This window comes from Daucus carota, chromosome 6 (genome assembly GCF_001625215.2).
Source record: "Daucus carota subsp. sativus chromosome 6, DH1 v3.0, whole genome shotgun sequence".
In the NCBI taxonomy this organism is placed as follows: Eukaryota; Viridiplantae; Streptophyta; class Magnoliopsida; order Apiales; family Apiaceae; genus Daucus; species Daucus carota.
In genome coordinates this window covers 11,664,962-11,685,498 of record NC_030386.2, presented here as the reverse complement: position 1 = coordinate 11,685,498, position 20,537 = coordinate 11,664,962, and the positions used below count along the sequence as shown (strand labels likewise).

General features: G+C 35.0%; 2 protein-coding genes across 2 annotated transcripts; both read left to right on the top strand.

The window, feature by feature from the left end:
* The first annotated feature begins 2,547 nt into the window (after nucleotides 1-2,547).
* On the top strand, nucleotides 2,548-3,138 carry LOC108225877 (G-type lectin S-receptor-like serine/threonine-protein kinase At4g27290). Its single transcript, XM_017400832.2, has one exon. The coding sequence runs from the start codon at nucleotides 2,548-2,550 to the stop codon at nucleotides 3,136-3,138; it is 591 nt and encodes a 196-aa protein (XP_017256321.1).
* A 42-nt stretch (nucleotides 3,139-3,180) lies between these two features.
* Nucleotides 3,181-14,201, top strand: LOC108225878 (G-type lectin S-receptor-like serine/threonine-protein kinase At4g27290). Its single transcript, XM_064080052.1, has 10 exons — nucleotides 3,181-3,781; nucleotides 3,859-3,987; nucleotides 4,099-4,289; nucleotides 5,139-5,392; nucleotides 5,473-5,623; nucleotides 12,866-12,946; nucleotides 13,029-13,157; nucleotides 13,615-13,673; nucleotides 13,818-13,896; nucleotides 14,133-14,201. Exons 1-10 carry the CDS (start codon nucleotides 3,181-3,183, stop codon nucleotides 14,199-14,201), a joined length of 1,743 nt encoding a protein of 580 aa, XP_063936122.1.
* The last annotated feature ends 6,336 nt before the right edge of the window (nucleotides 14,202-20,537 follow it).

Genomic DNA, 20,537 nt, shown 5'->3' with positions numbered 1-20,537 from the left:
TTACAGAGTGTGTATAGGATCTGATACGGTAAAATGGTATCAACCGCTCTGATGCCAATTGTTAGGTCCAGATACGATTGTAGAAGGGGGGGGTTGAATACAATCGTCACAAAATTATCGCGGCGGAATAAATCTGATTGGAATGTAACTTGTTAATCAGATTAAGATTAATTAATATAACAATGTTTTAAGTCGTTATATAATTAATATGGTTCGTTTTAATGTCCACTAGTTCGTAGAATAAATTTGACAGAAAGTATTCTAACTCGGTGGAACAAAACAACCGAATGATCAAAGCACAGTAAACTGCGGTTTTAACGAATAGGAAGTTTAGCACAACTTGAAAGCTTTTACAATACTTTGAACAACAAGAAATGAATGAGGGAGAGCCATATTTATAGGCAAAACCCTTGAACTAGTAAGACAATGGTGGCAAAGACAATCCCTAGCTTGCTAAGACAATTTGGCACTTTGTCTTGCTATTTTAGAGCTTGTAAGACAATTAAATTAATTGTCTACAACTAGTAAGACAATGAAATCCGTGGGCAAGACAATCTAGGGGTCGGTAAGACAATTGAGAAGTGCGGTAAGACAATCTGGGAGATTGTCTTACTGTTCTACAATCGGCAAGACAATCACAAGGATTGTCTTGCAAGCTACCAAGGCAAGACAATGCATAAATCGGTAAGACAATCACAAGGATTGTCTTCCCGTGTCAAGGAAGGGGAAGAAATGCGGTAAGACAATCTAGGAGATTGTCTTGCCGTGTTGTGAGAAGGCAACAGTCGGTAAGACAATCCTTTGGATTGTCTTACCTTGCTTAAAACAGCAAGACAATCCACTGGATTGTCTTACCTTGCTTGTTTTAGCAAGACAATGCCTTGGATTGTCTTTCCTTGTGTTTTAACACTTAGACAATCAATTAGATTGTCTTTCCTTCTTGTTTTTCAACTAGACAATCAAATAGATTGTCTTTCCTTGTGTATTTCAAGTAGACAATCCATTTTCCCTTTAATTAATTAACCAATTAATATTCACTTAATTATATTAAATGCATAGATTCATAAATTAGATTAATTCGAGATAGAATTAATTTAATAAATAAATTACACATCCAATATAATTATTTTGAGAAGTGAAATAATTAATTAGATAATTAATTATCCTTTTCCTTCTTCAGCAGAGTCTTCAGTCTTCTTTAAATAATTATGATCTTCGACTTGATTGAACGATCACCTTCTCTTGACTCAGAATATTTAACCGGATGAGCTGATACATAAATGTACTGTCTGGTTCATCTGTAACTAGCTGAATTAAATATTCCTTGTCAATTAAACAATTAGGCAGTGGCTTGTTCGTCGATTCTTCGTCTTCTTAGTTCATCTTCATTTGTTGACACAATATGGAATCTTCTGAATAAATAAAGTATTTAAACTTTATACCTTCTGATCTTCTGGACGTGCTACAAAAGATTATTTGTACACTGAGGCTTGATCATATTAATGAACTTCTTCCAGTGGTTTGCAGCAGCATCCTGAAATTCTTCTGACATAAAATCTTCAATAAATCATTTGACGTTCTTCGTACGGATTCCGGATAACAGTACTTGCTATTTACTTGCTTTCTTATAAGAGTTGAGTTGATTCCTCTTAATTACAAATAGGCTTAACATATGCCTTTCACTGTACAACCAAAGAGATCTAAAATTAGAATCTATACTAGAAGACATAGAATGAATCGGAAAGCGAAAGGATGAAAAGTCTCTAGCAGCCAATGCTAGACGAGACAAATAGACAATAGACCAGATGGAGCTTTCCAATTATAGAATATTAATGATAAGAAGAATATTTGTCAGTCCTACTCCATAGAATTTAGGTAACAATGATTATCACTATTAAAGTTTATCTTACTCTGTTTATATCGGAAACACGGTCCTTATACGACATCAGTTACCTGTACAGGAAAAGTGAATGGAGGTTCCGGTCTAGGAGAACTGAAGTTGGGAATATGAAAATTAGTATGTTGACGATCCTGACTTGTTTGATGAATCTTGAAATTTTTCAGAAGATAGTTTAAATTTTTCAGAAATAAGAAATTTGATTAATATAATAAACTCTGTCCTTTAGGCAATAGATACATAGATGCAGTAAAAAAATGGTTGTTGAAGGATGCTGACATGAACATTCATCTCAGCTGTCAGCAATTAAGAACAGTAAGTTGATAGTCTCTTGGCTACTTAAGATAAATAAAGCAGAGTCCAGGTCAATACATTGGTCTTTAATTATTGTAGCATTCGACGATGGACAATCAGAGATTAGAATATTGGTAGCATTCAAGACTTTTATCCGCTAACTTGATTACATAATAGTTAAACTAACATTGACGAGATTGAGATGTGCATGCAAGAACGTATGTTGTATCAATGGAAAGCTATTAAACGTTATTCTTTTAGTATATATTTGTAGATACAGCAACTATACCTGATCAATGGAAAGCACTTACTTCATTCTGTTTTGCTCCAGTTTGATGCTTTTCACCTTTACAAATATGGCAAATGCAATTGATACTATAACTGTTAATCAAACCATTAGAGACGATGATAACAGCACCATCATGTCGGCTAAAGAAACTTTTCAAATGGGATTCTTTACCCCTGGTAATTTAAAGAGTCGGTTCTTGGGCATATGGTACAAAAATATAGCCAATCTGACTGTTGTCTGGGTTGCTAATAGAGACACGCCACTTGCTGATACATCAGGCGTGCTCATGTTTGACGCTAATGGAAATTTGGTACTCACTAATGGTGACAATAAAATAATTTGGTCATCCAACTCATCAAATACTGTGATGAGTCCTGTGGCGCAACTGTTAGATACAGGAAATCTTGTGATCAGATATGCAAATGACAGTTATCCTGAAGATTTCGTCTGGCAGAGTTTTGATCACCTTGGCGATACTATTCTACCAGGCATGAAGTTTGGCTGGGACTTGGTGAAACACTTAGAAAGGTATCTCATATCCTGGAAGAGCCCGGATGATCCATCTCCAGGCAATTACACATATGGAGTCTATCTAAAAGGATATCCACAGCGAGTTGTATGGAAAGGTTCAGCTATGAGATTCAGGTTTGGACCATGAAATGGTGTTCAGTTTGGTGGCAAGTCAAATTTGATGCAGAATATGGTTTTCACATATGATGTTGTGTCTGATGAAAAGGATTTGTATTACATGTTTAAACTTCTCAATAGTTCTGCTGCGATGAGAATAATCTTAAATTCAGACGGAGATCTAAAAATTCTTACCTGGACTAACAATATGCAAGGTTGGGATAACACTGTGACTCTACCAACAGATAAATGCGACGACTTTGCTTTATGTGGGGCATATGGTATTTGTAACATTACTGAGAAAACTTACGGACGTGACATCTGTGGGTGTTTGGATGGGTTTGAGCCAAAATTTTCAGAAAAATGGAGGTTAGCTGATCATTCTGATGGTTGTGTTCGCATATCTAAGTTGTTGTGTGGGAATGAAGATAGTTTTCAGAGTTACTCCAATCTCAAATTTCCATACACTCAAAATTCATGGTTTGATCGAAGTCTGACCCTAGAGGAATGTGCAGCTAAGTGCTTGAAGAACTGTTCATGCACAGCATATGGAAATATTGATGTAAAAGAAGGTGGAAGTGGATGCTTATTGTGGTTCGGTGACCTGCTTGATATTAGAGAATATCTGGGAAATGTTCAAGATCTTTATGTAAGAAGGGCTGCTGGAGAATTAGGTGAGTAAAATTAGTCCACTTAATGTTTATAATATCAGTTTAGATTATGATTTTGTTCTAAAATTTCATATGCACAGGAAGAAGTACAATTAGAAGAGCAAAGAAGCCGCTGTGGATTATTATCATTGCTGTATTAGTTGTAGTAACAGTATTCCTAAGCCTGTTTATATCAACTGTGTATCGAAAACGAACTCTAAGAAAAAAAGGTAAGCCAATAATTTACTGATATTAACTCTTTAGCTTCTCAGCACACCAGTGACTTTCATCATGTAGGAAAATATTGTAATTTGTTAATTCTGTTTTTGTCATTACACAAGTATTAGAGTGTCCTTTTGTTCCCCATTTCTCAGGAAAATTTGGATTTGACGTACAAGGTGAATCAACACATAATAGTGAGAAGAAAGGTCTGGAATTACCATTGTTTGACTTGGTAACAATTGCTGAAGCAACCAACGATTTCTCGGAAAACAATAAGCTTGGAGAAGGCGGCTTTGGACCTGTTTACATGGTAATTATATTGATTTACTTATGTTCTGACGAGACATATATTAAGAGTATTTTACTAACACAAAACGATCATTATGTTGTTGGAAAAGATACCAAGATAGTTATTTTAATTCTCTGTCTAGAACAGAGTATTGTCATACAATCATTATATGATGTTAGAGAGTTCCTTGCACACCATTGAATTTGAAGTAGCAGATATAAGTACTTTATTGTTAAGTGGGTGTCTAACCCAAGTCCACGTCATTAACATAAAGAAGATTCGTCTTAATTATAACCCATCAAAACAACTCCATTAGTATGAGACCTTTTGGGAGGAGTCCAAAAACCAATTCATCCCGGGTTGGCCACGGGCCAGATGGACAATATCATACTAACATGGAGTTAATGGGATCTATGTAACTATGTAAAAAATCTGCTAATGTGAATATATCAATAAAAGAATAAGTCTAAAATGTTTAATAATTAAATATCTGAATTGGATCCAGAATCATCAGTAAATACCTTAAGTCCTTATGAAAGTAAAAAGGCTCTCAAAGACTTCTAAACAAGGACTATACGAGTTCAAGAATGAGGTTTTATGTATTTCTGAACTTCAACACCGAAATCTTGTGAGGCTTCTGGGATGCAGCATTGACGAAGGAGAAATGCTACTGACTTACGAATACATGCCCAACAAAAGCCTTGATTTCCATATATTCAGTACAGCAATCGTTAGAACATTTCAAGTCATCTCTCGTAGTTAATTTTTTTTATCTATATATAATAGCGTAATAAGTTAGAATCTATTATTGTTTGACAGTATAACAGCAAAATCCATTTACTTACAAATAAATGCAGTTGACTAACTTAGATTACTAATTTGACAGACAAGGAACGAAGCAGATCTCTGGATTGGCCAAAGCGCTACAACATTATATATGGGATAGCTAAGGGCCTTCTCTATCTTCACCAAGACTCTAGGATACGGATCATCCATAGAGATCTCAAAGCTGGGAATATACTACTAGACCATGAGATGAATCAAAAAATCTCAGACTTTGGCACCGCTAAGAGTTTCTGGGGAAGTGAAAGTGAAGCAAATACAACAAGAGTTGTCGGAACATTGTAAGACACTTTAACAATTCAACATTTCAGTTTCATTGATTGAAGCTAATATGTCTCTCAATTTTGTGGATTCTCTGCAGTGGCTACATGTCTCCAGAGTATGCACTAGATGAAATTTTCTCTTTTAAGTCTGATGTTTATAGCTTTGGGGTATTAGTGCTAGAAATTATAAGTGGAAAGAGAATGAAAGGTTTTTACCAACCGGATCCCAGCCTTAATCTTCTTGGCCAGGTAAGCTAAGTATTTAACAATTTAAAATGTAAATTATCGCAAAATTATAAATAAGCCAATAACTGCGTTCATAGTCTAACTACTAACTGAACTGAGAAAAGGTCTCAAAAGTCACTATTTTAAGCCAAGTGGACCTCAGTGTCATTTTCTGGAAAAATTGTCCGGCCCAACTGTCACTTCAAGACATGACTCAAAGTTGCATTTTGATTTTTATGAAGAAAGCACGACTTGAAGTTGCATTTTCAGCTCAGTTGCGTTTCTATAAACACAACACGAAGTTGCGTTTTGAAGTGACGGTTGGGGTCATTTTTTCTGAAAATGACAATAGAGGTTTTTTTGCTTGTAAATAGTGACATTGGGGGCCAACACCGATCTGAACCTCTAGCAAATAGTACCGTAAATATTGACTAATTAGTTTTGAACAAAGTGACTATAACTTATAAACTTTAACAAACTCCGTATTTGCTCTGATGATTTGATTTCAAGCTGGCTTATGGTTCTACTGATGAATCAATAAATGTCTACAATAGGCATTTAACAAGTGGATTGATCACTGAGACTTTTAGAATGCTGCTAATATTTCATGATAAAACATCTTTTAATGTATCATATTGAATTATTCTTTTAGGCTTGGAGACTCTACAAAGAGGAAAATTTTCTGGACATAATTGATGATGTGATCCTAGCGTCATGCAATCACTTCGACGTGTATCGCACTATTCAAATTGCACTATTGTGTGTACAACCGTTCCCAGAAAACAGAACAAGCATGGCTGTTGTGTCACTTATGTTAAGTAGTAAATGTGAGATACCTGAGCCTAACCAGCCTGGTTTTTCCACAGAGAGTAAACTTCTTGATTCAGATTCTTCATCCTCTTTGATATCTGAACATTTTTGTTCAGAATTTAGTATCTGAGCTCCCTCTAGCTGGATTTCCTGGATTTCAAAATTTAGTAGTTATTTTGTTCAGATCAAAAATTTCAGTTTAAAATTAATAAGAATTTCTTCTTGGCCAACTGATCCGTTAAAAGTTAGGGATGTATAATGGTAATCCCCGCTATCCCGGCTAGCAAAATTTTTGCATTATATATGTAATATCCGAGATTTCGACGTGTATTTATTTATTGTAGTATGTGAATATTTCGTGAATATTATGTGAATTAATTGTGAATTATATGTTAAGTGACTTGTTAAATGATTGCCTATATGTGTTATGACTTGTAAGATTATAATTTTTATATGATCAGATCAAAATATGGAGAATTTAGGCACTTACTTGGTAAATTATGGATTATTATATGATTTGATATTTGATTTAAGGATTTAATTAAGTATATTATAAAGTATTATTATTAATTGATTTTAAACCCGTTTATTCGATAATTAAACCCCGGGGGGCTTCCGGGAAATTTCGCTGGTTTGTTATTCGAGACATTCTGAACAACTTTCGTGTTTTAACCTCTCTCATCTGGTGTACGGATTTACGTGACAGCATTTCGGAACGATTCTATGAATATTTTATTATTAATTATCGTATCAATAATTGTGTACACCGGATAATTTTAACACCTCAGATTATTTTGACTCGAGCATTATATTTTCGTATTTCGTGCCAGACAAAGCTCAGAGCCCCATAAATTTCTCGTAATGTGTGTATTTAATAATTATCTTTAAAGACGGTCCCGAATGGATCAGTTTTATTAATACTTAATGATTAAGAAGTGTATTTTATATCCGATATGATCCAAATGGGGGCCAGTTACTCGTAATTATAAATAGGATAATTACTATTTTATTTTTCATAATTATCATTTCATAATTTAAGTTTTAAAATTCGGGCTAATTAGGGTTTAATTAGGGCTTTTTGATTTTGATGTGTTTTATGTGATTTTATGCTTCCATGTTGTAGATAATCTTCTCCTGAGCATTTTGGTATATTATATGCATGATTTGGAGTTCAATAACATGTTCAAAATTGAGTTTAATCCTTCGAAATTGAAATTAGGGTTTATAACCCGTATGAATGTTTTCAATTGAAATTGGGGTTTTGTTATTCTGGAGTTATCAGTGTAAATTGAAGTGAGGAATAGATTGGGGATGTGTAGAGGAGTCGATTTATGTGTATGGATTGTATGTGGGATGCCGGAATCGAACGAATCGGCAAGAAGAAAACTCGCCGGCGACGGCGAGTTTCTTCGAGCTATTCCGGTCGATTCTGGCCTTGTACGGGCGTTTTGACGCCTGGAATAGATTTGGGGTCGCCTGAGGAGGCGATCTGCACCTCCTGGGAGCCTCTGGCTGCTGGAAACGCCACCACCGGCGAAGCCAGGGACCGCGGCTGCAAAATTGCAGTTTGCCACCTGGACTTTTGGAGGTGGTGAAATTGTAATACCCAACTTTTCAATTTCTCAACTCAGTCCCTCCCCAGGTTTTCGAAACTTGCAATTCAAACCCTGAAGTTTCAAAACTTTTAAAACAATTTTATTTAATTTATTTTTATTTCGAAAATCATTTATTTATTTTCAAAAATAGTTTTTAATTATTTCTTTATTCAAAAACAAATCTAATTTAATTTATTAATTAATTTTAATTAGTAATTAATTATTATAATTAGTCAATTAATTCAAATATTAATTGATTAATTGTTTTAATTATTTATTAATTGATTTTAATTAATTTATTAATTGGATTATTAATTGTTTTAAAAGTCCAGAAAAATAGTTTCAAGCTTTAGAAAATTATTCTAAAATATGTTGAAGGTTCGTTAATTGATTTCAAGTGATTTCGAACCTTATTTCGAGTAGTCGAACTTGTTTATTCGGTTATAAATTGATTCTTTTACCCGTTTTTACTCCGAAAAATGTTTGAAAATTCATAATAAATACCAGAAAAATCATTTTAACCCCAAACCTTTTCTGAAAAGCTATTCCATTGATTCTCTTATGTGTTATGTGCTATGTGCTACTTGATTGATATGTGAAATGCTTATGTGAACATTGTATGACTGTTTTATTCGTATCTTTTGAACCGTAAGTCGGATTTAAGTGAAACGAAGGGTAGATAAAAGCTTGTTTCGATTATGAAACAAATAGGATGATATGAGATTGAGTATTGATAGATGAATATTGTGATTATCAGAGAAGGACAGGCTTAGAAAGGGAAAGCAAGTAGTATTGGAGTGATTCTGGTTAGTGAAAGCTATAGAGAAAGGTGAATCTTCAGGATAAGGCAAGTGCTCTATTCTCAACTTATATTTCTGTAAACTCCTTGAGTTACTCTCCTGCATATGATATTGTTTTCTGGATAGATTTGAAAGTACATCTGTTGATATATTGTGCTATTGATCCTGATTATTGATAAACCTTATTCAATCCTTTCAACACCTGAATTATAAGCCGAACCTTGATTTTCTTGATTTCAGTTGAACTTGTACCCATTTCTTTGAGACTTGGAAACACCAATCATATACTTTGATGTTCTTCCATCCTTGAATGACCAAACAGTACAAGCCTATATGCTACAACACTTCACCAATTTAGACAATGTCATACCAAAACACCTAAAATGAACTTTGAAGAATGTTCACACATATACACCCTAACACTTGAACTTCCTACAAGGTAAACATATTTGAAACCTCAAGCCATTCTCACTTACATTGTTTCCTCTACAAACACCAGATTATTTTCACCATATACTTGATCTTTCTTTCAACTTCAAGCCATTCTTCAGACATTGTGATGATACTTAAACCTATTTCTGAATTGTCTTTTAATCTTGATAAGTATTGCACCCCTAGTGATAATAATTCTGATTGGACAATTCTGATTCTGTCTTGGTACTATTGTTTCTATTCAAATGATATTGATTCTGAATTACTGAGATATTGTGGCTTTCATTATATTGTTAAAGAATTGGATTGTTTTATAAATGTGGACCAGATTCGTGGTCAGACCATATTCGTGGTCATTAGGCCAATGTGTGCCTTGGATCCAGTAATAGAGCTTGGTATGTACCTGGCTCGGGGTTAGTGCGTGACTGATCAGCAGCCTAACCTTGGTTTTTAAATAAAAATATGAATATCCAATGTGTGCCTTGGATCCTTTCTTATTGATAAATGTTGAACTTCAGTTTAATGTTTATATTACTTGCTGAGCTGTAAGCTCACTCTTGCGATTCCTTATGTTCTTTTCCAGTGAAGAAAGAGACTACTGTTAGCGAGGACCCACAGGCTAGTCATCAAGCTAAGGTATCAGGATGAGTGTTGTGAAGCCTTGCTAGGAGTTGCTGATATTATGGACTTTTGAGTATTTTTTTGTGTGTAAGCACTGCGTTTTATGTTGTAAGCTGTAAGATATTGACTGGGATTCGACGTATTGTAATATAAGTTATGTTGTGGCTTGTTTCATACTATAACTTGGAGCGATCCGTGGATGTTTAGGGTCAATGCATATATTATTATTGTTTACAGGTTTATATTGTGTGTGACCCCCAAGTCTATGACCCGGATTTGGAGGGCGTCACAATATATGCCGCATATAATTTTTATTTTTGTATAGTATAATTATAGTGAATTTAGCAAAAGTACCACTTTTTTTAAGTTTTTTTAGAGTAAATGACACTTTGCATCCACTATATTATACCGTTTTTTCATTTTGGTCTTAAAGTATTTTTTTTTTTTGCAGAAAACAACTCATAGTTTTAATCTCACTTCGATTTGCGCCTTTTGACCGCCTCCCGTTATGTTTGGCCGTTAACTTTAACGGGGGGGGGGGGGGTGTTTTATTGCTGTAATTTCCTAACTCTAAGGGCTCTAATCGATGTTTATCCTCATTATAAACATTATAACCCTAGACTTATACATAGTCAGACACACACACACCCATATATCTACATCTTTTTTGGTGAAAAATCCATGGCTAGCAAGTGCTTCTCTAGGAAATGGGCGGCTCAACAAACGGCGTGGACCACCGCAAACGCTGGGCGAAGATTCTGGACATATCCAGATCGATGTTGTAACTATTTCCTGTGGATAGATCCCCCTTTGTGTGCACGTGCTCAAGCAATCATTCCTGGTTTATAAGAAGGATTAACATTCTTGAGAGTGAAAAAAGAGATGGAGAAGAAATGGAGAGGCTTGCTGTTGACGATGTAGGAAAAAATTTGGTTGTAGCAAGGCACTGTTGAAAAATTTGGTTGTAGCAAGGCACTGTTGCTGCTACGATTTTACTATTTTTAAAAATATTTGCAAAAATAATAAAGTTTTAGAAAATATTTGCAAAAATGATCTACAACTAGATGTAACGAGATGCAACTTCAATTAATTAGCGGCGCATGAATTACAAGTATGGTTGCAAACATTATTTTTGCAAATATTTTCAAAAATTTGATATTTTTTGCAGAATTTGAAAAGATATAGTATTTTTGCAAAAAAAATTTGGACTTGGGTATTTATAAGAAAACCTCTATATTATATTTCCACACTAAAATGGTTTATTCAGAAAAACAATTAAAGTAATTTACCTACGTATCTAAATTAAAGCGGAATATATATTAAATTAAAATCCAAATAAGTGCAAAATGCCATTGGATATGAGAATTAATATTATAATATATATACGAGAAAGTTCTAGTGATTCCTTTGAATTCTAGAATTTACCTACGTATCTAGATCTTTCTATTGAATCCTATATAAAGCCTTTTACCAAATCATTTGTGATCAAGTACTTTCAAGCAATGCTTTTTATATAAAATCCAGTACTTTTTCTAAATATTTGAGTTGTGTGAGTTTGAGTGCGATTCTGTCGTCAAACAATATACATTGTACAATTTTGTTTGTAATTATTCAATTGGAAACACCAATTTAAGATTGTTATTCACTCAACATAATTGCTTTAATAATGATCTGTGATGAGGGCTTGATTCTTTGATGTCCACCTTGAATTAATTTAAATCGGCGTTTCCTCACTTCATTTGATGTTTGCCTAATAATTGGAGAATTCGACCGAAATGGGGACAAACGAGGGAGAAACAGTCATGCCCTCCTAACATCTATTTTTGCTCAGTTTTCAGGTCCGTCTCAAACCGAGCTTTTAAGGGCTATTTTGAATTCGGCTACACGCTCTATCCCTAATGGGCCTCTCTTCCGTCAATATCACCCTAATGAGCTTAGTAAGATGGGCCTCCAACATGAGAACTCCTTTTTTAAGGTAACTAGTAATTAATTCTCCATTATCACATTATTTAACTTATTATTGTTCATCATACTTGCCATAATATTTGATGTTTATCGTAACACATTCATTTCTAGTATAACCATATCTTATTTTCATCGCTCATTCTCAATGGTCTCCATCTCAATTAATGTCATGCTCATACCTCTCCTAGACTACATGTAATATAATTAAATTCACCACAACTCCCTCAATATCTCTCACACAAATTAAGTTACCACAATAATAGTATACCAACAAGTTAAATGCTTTCATTATTTAGATTTTTGACACATTTCTTTGTTTTGTAAAATTCTCCTCTAATACACTTACAAAGTTCTTGGTATTGAGATATAATTAAGTCGGCCCAACTATATTTTAAAATGTTTCACACATGGACACAGTTATATAAGATATATTATTATCATAATAGATGGATAACTTGTTCATTATATTTTATTGAACTCAGCCAAAAGAAATTTATGTATAAAAAGTTTAAACGTTTCAATATAAATCGTATTAACAAAAACAATGAGTTTAAAATGATTGTACAAAGTACGTGGATTTTTGTTTCATTTAAATTTTGAATTGTTTTGGATATTAATAAATTTTTGAATAATAAAAAGTCAGAAGGTGGATTAAATACTTTGTATAAGAATATGGGATTGACCAAGTTCTCATGTATTAGAATGACGCAGTAGTGTTAGTGTGCCTTGACATGAGTATTGTTATTATGTTATCTTTGGATTTTTGCTAAATTTTTTTAATTAAATTACTTTTATTTATATTTATAGAAAACAATGAAGAAAATGCTCCACCGATTTTATTTATCTTTGGATTGTTGGTGAAGTTGAAGTATCCACCAACTTCTGCCTCCTAGCACGACCTGGCGTCAAACTAGAACAGTTGAAACGTGTTCTATGACATCCACAGGTCAGCAATAATCTATGATGTGATGTCACAATTATATATCGTCTTATATAGTTCAATACTTCAATTTATCAATTGACAACTTGTTGCTCATCGGCAGGCACTTGGGCAAACCAAAACGTTCCTGGGTAACCTGGGTGTTGAAAAAGACATTGTTATTGATGATCCATATTATGCTCAGGTGATCTCCAGTTATCTAATTGTCATCCCGTTCAATATTTGTATCAGTCACCTTTTTCCCTAAACCACATTGTTTGGTCCAGCTTATACTATCATATAAGCAAGAAACCACTGGTCTTGTAATTGGTACCGCCGAAGACCACACTGGTGTAATCGGAAGTGAAAAAGCTGTTGGATTATATAACTTGCACGTAGTTGCAAGAGGAATCCAGGTAAAATTTCTTGAATCATCTGGTTTCCTTATTTACGTTTAGTCTAGGAGGTTATATTATATATGTTCATTAAATATGACATTTATAATATATGATTTCTTGGTGCTGGACAGGAATAAGGGAAGTATTACCCGTTTCTGGATACTAGCTAGAGATCCTATAGTTCCTACAAATGATGGGTCCTTCAAAGTATGTAGCGGAAAATTCTTTAAATTTTTCATCAGTAATTTCTTGTTTTAAATTTCCTATGCAAGTTCTTTGTGTTCCTTTTCGGACGAGCCTTGTATTCACTCTGCGAGAAAGCCCTAAAGATGTGCATAAAACCCTTTCAGTATTTGCAACCAGTAAAACATTAAAGCTCACAAAGGTAAGCATGCTACAAAGGAAACTAAATCAATTATGTGAAGCTAGTGAATATGTACAAATTAAAAGTTGTTTCTCTTGGTCGTGGTTGTAGGTTGTGAGCAGGCCTCAAAGAAATATACTACCGAATGTGGCTGATAGATCCACTGAAGGGTGAGTAAGTTGTATTTTTCTTAGTCCACTGTTTTCAGGATTCGAAGAAAATATATAATTTATTTGACATCTTTTTTTGTAAACACTAACAGAATTAAACAGTTCGTAATTCGGCTTATATGTAACGGTCATTCATTAATGCAGGTGCTTTGATTATCTCTTTTATGTTGATTTTGAAGTCAAGGAAGAGTCAGATGTAGAGTATGTCGTCACAAAATTTAAGGTTTGGTTTACTCCACCTAAACACATTAAATTGGAAGACATATCATTGATCTTATTCAATGTAAAAATAGCCCCTAACTTCGCAATGTAGGAATCACCGACCAGTTACCTACTTGTTCGTAATAACAAATTTTGCTTCCACCCAGAAAATATAGAGGTCATAACCACGATGATCGGTATAAATCTCTCACATAGGTAAATTGTTATGGTAATCTGATTATATGTTAAATGTTACAGGATTTCGCTACATCGGTTCGTATACTTGGATCATATCCAATAATAGAAGTCAACAATGGTGCTCGATGACCGACTCGATTAATTGGCTACTTGACCAATTCAATATATTTTTGTAAATTAATTTGTAGATCTTATTTTCTTCTTGTTATTCAGACGTATATTACAATCAGTACGTTATATTATTTTTTAAAATACAACTTTATTTACATATAATAAAACTAAAAACAATTACGTTAAAGTGCGTTTAAACTTTTTTGGAGTTGTTTGACAAACAAATCAAAAACTAATACTCATTCCATGAAAAAAAACAAAAAAATTATCTCACTACCAGCATGACAAAAAATTATATCACTACAAAAAAACAGAGCAAAACCGACCGTCAAAAACGGTCGGTTAAAGCCAAAAACGGTCGATTTTATCACTAAACCCGACCGGAGACGCTGGTCGGTTGTAACCTGGTCGGTTATAAAGAATTGGTCGGGTTTAAAGACGAAAACCGACCGAAATGTCGGTCGGTTTTGCTTATTTAAGAAAGTCGCTACCCTGGGCCCTGCAATGCCATCTGGAGCCACGTGGACGCCACAGCCACGTGTAAAGTTATAACCGACCGACGTCGGTCGGTTTAAATGTTTGACCAAAATATGGTCAATCGTTCTAAGAATAATATAACCGACCGGTAGTGGTCGGTTATAATTGGTTGACCAAAAAAGTCAAATTTGTTGAAGGCACTAAAACCGACCGTCTGTGGTCGGTTACAACATCTTGACCAGAAAAGTCAAATTTGTGGAGGGCAATAAAACCGACCGCCTATGGTCGGTTATAAACATTTGACCAAAAAAGTCAAACAAAAAGAATGACCTTAGAACCGACCGACCGCGGTCGGTTTCCCATAACCGACCGATTCACTTGGTCGGTTAACGAGCAGACCGCTTGCAGGGCTTAAAACCGACCGTATATAACCGACCGGTCTCCCAAAGATAACCGACCGCGTTATAAGCAATCGGTCGGTTTTCTGGCTTTTTCGAATGGTAACCGTGGTCGGTTATGTATTTAGCGGTCGGTTTTGTCTGTGAATTGAATGGTAACAGTGGTCGGTTTTGTCTATATTCGGTCGGTTTTCTAGGTTTTCTATCAAAAAAAAATATTCCTGCTGTTTCTATATACTGCCATACCTGCTACCAACAACCAACAACCAACAATCAACAATATCCAAAATAACATAAACCACAACACCATATATAACAACAACAAAATGTACCATAACTACAATCCCAAACATCAAACATATAATTGTCTACAAGGGCAAACCAAAAGCCCTTCACAAGCATTAACCAAATTTCAAATCCAACTTAAACACAATATTCAAAACAAAAATATTCAAAAGCCAAACTAATCTAATTTACATCTGAATCGGAAGCAGCTCCATCCGCAGCGGCACTAGCACCCGCTCCGGTGGCAGCACTAGCATCCGCTCCCGAAGCAGCACTAGCATTGGCACCCGCATCAGCACCGGCTTCGGGTCCTCTGCGTTCCTCCTCCGACAGCTCCTCTGGATCAGTATAATCCTTCTCCGCTGCGAGTCTGCGTTCCTTTTCCTAATTGAACATATAATAGACAATGACAACCAATAAGACAATAAGCATACTCAATCAATACAAGTAGATAACAAATATGAATTCGTACCTCTTCAACCTTCCTTTCCATTTTGAGGAGTATATCCTCGACCATCGACCCCACAATGTGTACCATCTCCCCACCAATCATAGAATTCCATTGAACCCTTGTACTTGGATCGGCAGCTGGATCGGAGGCCTCTAGTGCCGTCTTTGCAAAATTCACGATCTCTTCTTCAGACATTTGTCGCTGAAATTGAAGGGGGTTCGCACGGACCTCATTGAGCACATTGCGCACGACCGAGAGGTACACATTGTCGGGAATGACGGCTTCTTGTCTCTGACCGGAAGATCCACCGGCTTCGCCTCTTGTTGAATCCTGTAATGTGAGGCGAGAGTCGGAATAAGTTGACTAGCACGAGCCTCGGGGAATCCAACAAGGTAGTCCTTCTTAGGCTTTTTGCCTTCGGGAACTCCGGTTGCTGACAACCACCATTCCAAGAGCTCGTCTCTATCCCCAATTTGTGTAATCGACACCAGCATGCTTTCTAGAATAGAAGCATATCGTGTCTACAGAGAAATGTGCATCAATCAGTACATTAAACAACTTAAAAAGTAAAATGGACATTGAAACTTTAAGAAAAAACACAAGACAATCATTTAATTACCGCTATGGCCATTGCAGCCGGCGTGGTATACACGGGGTGCTCGGGATCACTTCCAACCCTTGTATGCGTCCGGTTCCATACTTCAAGGCGAGTTGGATTCTTTCCTCGTTCTTTCCTTTTCATTTCCTTCCAAAAACAATTTAAATCATCAATATAATATATATGTGAATTAAATCTTAATTAAGAAATTAAGGTGTGTATGATAATAGATATTTATATATACCTCCTTCACTTTATTAAAAGACCGGGCACCGGCACTATGCAACTGCTCGACGTTCTTGCGGTTCGTAGATCCAACGGATGACCTATGCAAGTGCCCCTCATTCTTTTCCCAATAATTTAATAAATCCTTCCAAAAAAGTTCGGACCAATATCCAGGTCTTAAACTCAATTTTGATTTTCCGCTTTCCTTTGATTTTTGCTCAATATTTGTCTTGAGCTCATTCAACGTCCTCTTTATTGTGTTCTTGATATGCTTCTCAATTATATTTTTTGCTTCGGACCGGCTTTGTTCCTTTTGTTGCTTGAAATATAACTACAATTATAATAAAACCAAGATAAATTACATACATATGGTTAGACTATTTACACATAATACAAATAAATAAAAAAGCATGCATACAAATCACAATGTGAGCATAAGAAGAGTAGCTTATATTAAATTCCTCGACTACATGTTTAAGCCATTCATCATCATATTCAACAATGTCGGTGAACGTGTAATGTCCAACCGGCCACCTTTCACGAACAATAGCAAGCAAAGTCTTCTTTGGTTGATCATCTCAATACTACCAAAATGTGAAAAGAGATTATATGTACATATATATGTATGTCAACAAAATTTAAACAAGTGCAAGATACAGATATATATATAGATATACATATATATATGTAGATATACATATATATATATATATAGATAAGTTACTACAAGTAGACTTACTGTCCTCCTGAAATATTGATACGGATTGGTTTCGGAGGGACTTTTCCAAACAAACCGGCTGAATGGGATCGTGGCCTGCTAACTACCCTTTGTCTTGGAACTTCCTCTTCATTCGGATTCTCCCCGCCTTCATCCGAATCAGTTGGCTCATCACGTATAGCCAAGGTGCTAGACTTTCCTTTACCCTTCCGGGTGGAAGTTGTCTCCTTGGCTTTCCCTTTTCCCTTGCCTTTCGTTGTCTCCTTGGCCTTCCCCTTGCCCTTGCCTTTTCTTGCCATTAAGGCAATGATCATCACCACAAGGATGACAAACCACCACAAGGTGCCCTAATCAAACACCATTGGTTAGAATATGAATCAAAAAATAATCGACTTTAAATGGAAACCACAACCCCTTATGAATCAAAATGCAAACCACAACCCCTTAATTATATCACATAAATTTCATTCACAACCAATTATGCAAACCACAACACCTTATGAATCGACTCCTTTTTGAACATATAAACGCCAAAATGAATGAAACCACAACCCCTTATGAATCAAAATGCCAAAATACAAACCACAGCCCCTTAATTATATCACATAATTTTCATTCACAACCAATTATGCAAACCACAACACCTTAATTATATCAAAATGCCAAATGCAAACCACAACCCCTTAATACAACCACAAAACCAAATTCCAAGCCCTCCTTATGAATGTGAGTACAAATATACACAAAATAAAACCTACAAAAATATAAAAAAAAATAAAAAACAGAGATTTCCAAACTAACATATACAAATTAACATATACAAACTAAAACTAACATATACAAACTAAAACTAACATATACAAATATACACAAACTAAAACCTATCGTTTTCATTCTCATGAAATAACCGACGACAAGAACTTGCATGTAGATTTTCAAACTAACATATACAAATTTTATATACATACAATGCATACATATAAAAGCTTGAAAACTAAACAAATTAAACAAAATGAAGTTCAATAGAGCTCTATACTAACACAAATTTAAGCTCTATAACAATTGAACTTGAAAAAAGTTAGGAGAGGGTTTCGGATTCTACCATTGAAGAGGATTTTGGAGAGGGTTTTCGATTCTTGATTCTTGCCGCCATTGCACTTGATTCTTGATTCTTGCCGCCTTGAAAGAATTTGGAGAGTGTTTGATTCGAGTTCTTGAGTTCGTCGGTGTTTGGAGAGCGTGCAGCAGTGTTCGTGTGAGAATAAAAGAGGAAAGGGGGGCTTTTTTTTGTTTATATACTGACGCGACAAAACCGACCGATCACACGGTCGGTTTTGACCTGGAAATCTGTGCAGAACCATCAAACGACGTCGTTTCTGTCGCGCGGGTGTTTTAATTTTTCACGAAAAATTTCATTTTCCGCGTAATTTCAAGGTCGGTCGATTTTATTGTCCAATCGGTCGGTTTTGTGTTTTTGAAAAAATATTTTCTTAATTTAATATTTTGTTTATATATAGTAATAATAAAAGTGTATTTCGATTCATCGAAATCATATGATTTTTTGTATCGACGTTGATGAGATTATTTTATTAACATCCGTACGGTTGGATCATTTAAATAATAAAACATCAATTTTTGATTAATTAAGAGTGAACGAGGTAATTCAAAATAAGACTTCTGGTATATGATCAGTCTTCTGTTTAGGGGATCCGTACATATAAGAATGTTTTTTAAATTGTCTAAAAAATTAAAACATCTTAGTCAAGTTTATAATTAACATGTGTGACTTCGTAACGTGAAAATTAGGCGAACCGGGTTTTTTAAAAATATTTTCTTAATTTAAAATTTTATTTATGTAAATTTTCACAATAAAAAGGTTATGAAAGTGTATTTCGGTTCATTGAAATCATCTAAATTTTTGTCTCGAGGTTGATGAGATTATTTTATTAACATCCGTACGGTTGGATCGTTTAAATAATAAAACATCTATTTTTGAATAATTAAGAGTGAACGAGGTAATTCAAAATAAGACTTCTGGTATATGATCAGTCTTCTGTTTAGGGGATCCGTACAAATAAGAATGTTTTTTAAATTGTCTAAAAAATTAAAACATCTTTGTCAAGTTTATAATTAACATGTGTGACTTCGTAACGTGAAAATTAGGCGAACCGGATTTTTTAAAATATTTATGCAAACTCGGTCGGTTTTACACTAACGCGGTCGGTTTTCTGTCTCAGAAATGGAACAGTCGGTCGGTTATATTTGAAATCGGTCGGTTTTCTGCTTTTTAGAATGGCAACCTTGGTCGGTTATATAACAAATTGGTCGGTTTTCTGCTTTTTGAATGGTAATAGCGGTCGGTTTTAAGGTTAGTCGGTCGGTTTTCTGCGCATTTTAACAAAAAAACAAGGTTTTGTTGTTTCCTTTCTCTGCCTTACCTGCGACCAAACCAACAACCATCCAACAACCAATAAAGCTAAATCAATAATTTCATGAAAGTTGAAGTACTAAATTCAACAACATCATAAAATATTCAATTTTATTAATCAATTTCATCAAATCATCATCATAATCATCATCTCCATCCCCATTATTTTCATTCTCGTCATCACTTCCTTCTTCTTCTTTCTTCTTCTTCTTCTTCTTCTTCTTCTTTTCTTCTTCTTCTTCTTCTTTCTTCTTTCTTCTTCTTCTTCTTCTTCTTCTTCTTCTTTCTTCTTCTTCTTCTTCTTCCTCTTCTTCTTCTTCTCTTCCTCTTCTTCCTCTTCTTCTTCTTCCTCTTCCTCTTCTTCCTCTTCCCTCTTTCGTCCTCTTCTCTTCGTCCTCTTCCTCTTCGTCCTCTTCCTCTCGTCCTCTTCCTCTTCCTCTTCATCCTCTTCTTCATCTTTGTCTTCTTTTCTCTTGTTCATCTTCTTCATGTCGAACGAATGGTAAGGAACCATATTGTGCAAAATCAACAAATCTAGAGAATTGCACTCGTCGCTTTTGATCTTCTCTTCTTAATAAGCTTCTTCAATATCATTTGATATTTTGATAGATTCGCTTATCGGACGATTTAGACTTGACGCTCGTAAAATATTTGCCCTGTGGCTTTCAACACTGGGAGCATCGTAAACCTGGGAAGCTGCCTCGCCCCAACCCCAAAATCTCATACGACTTCAATCTTGAAGTACTCTCCACGGTCCCGACCCGATTTTTCTTC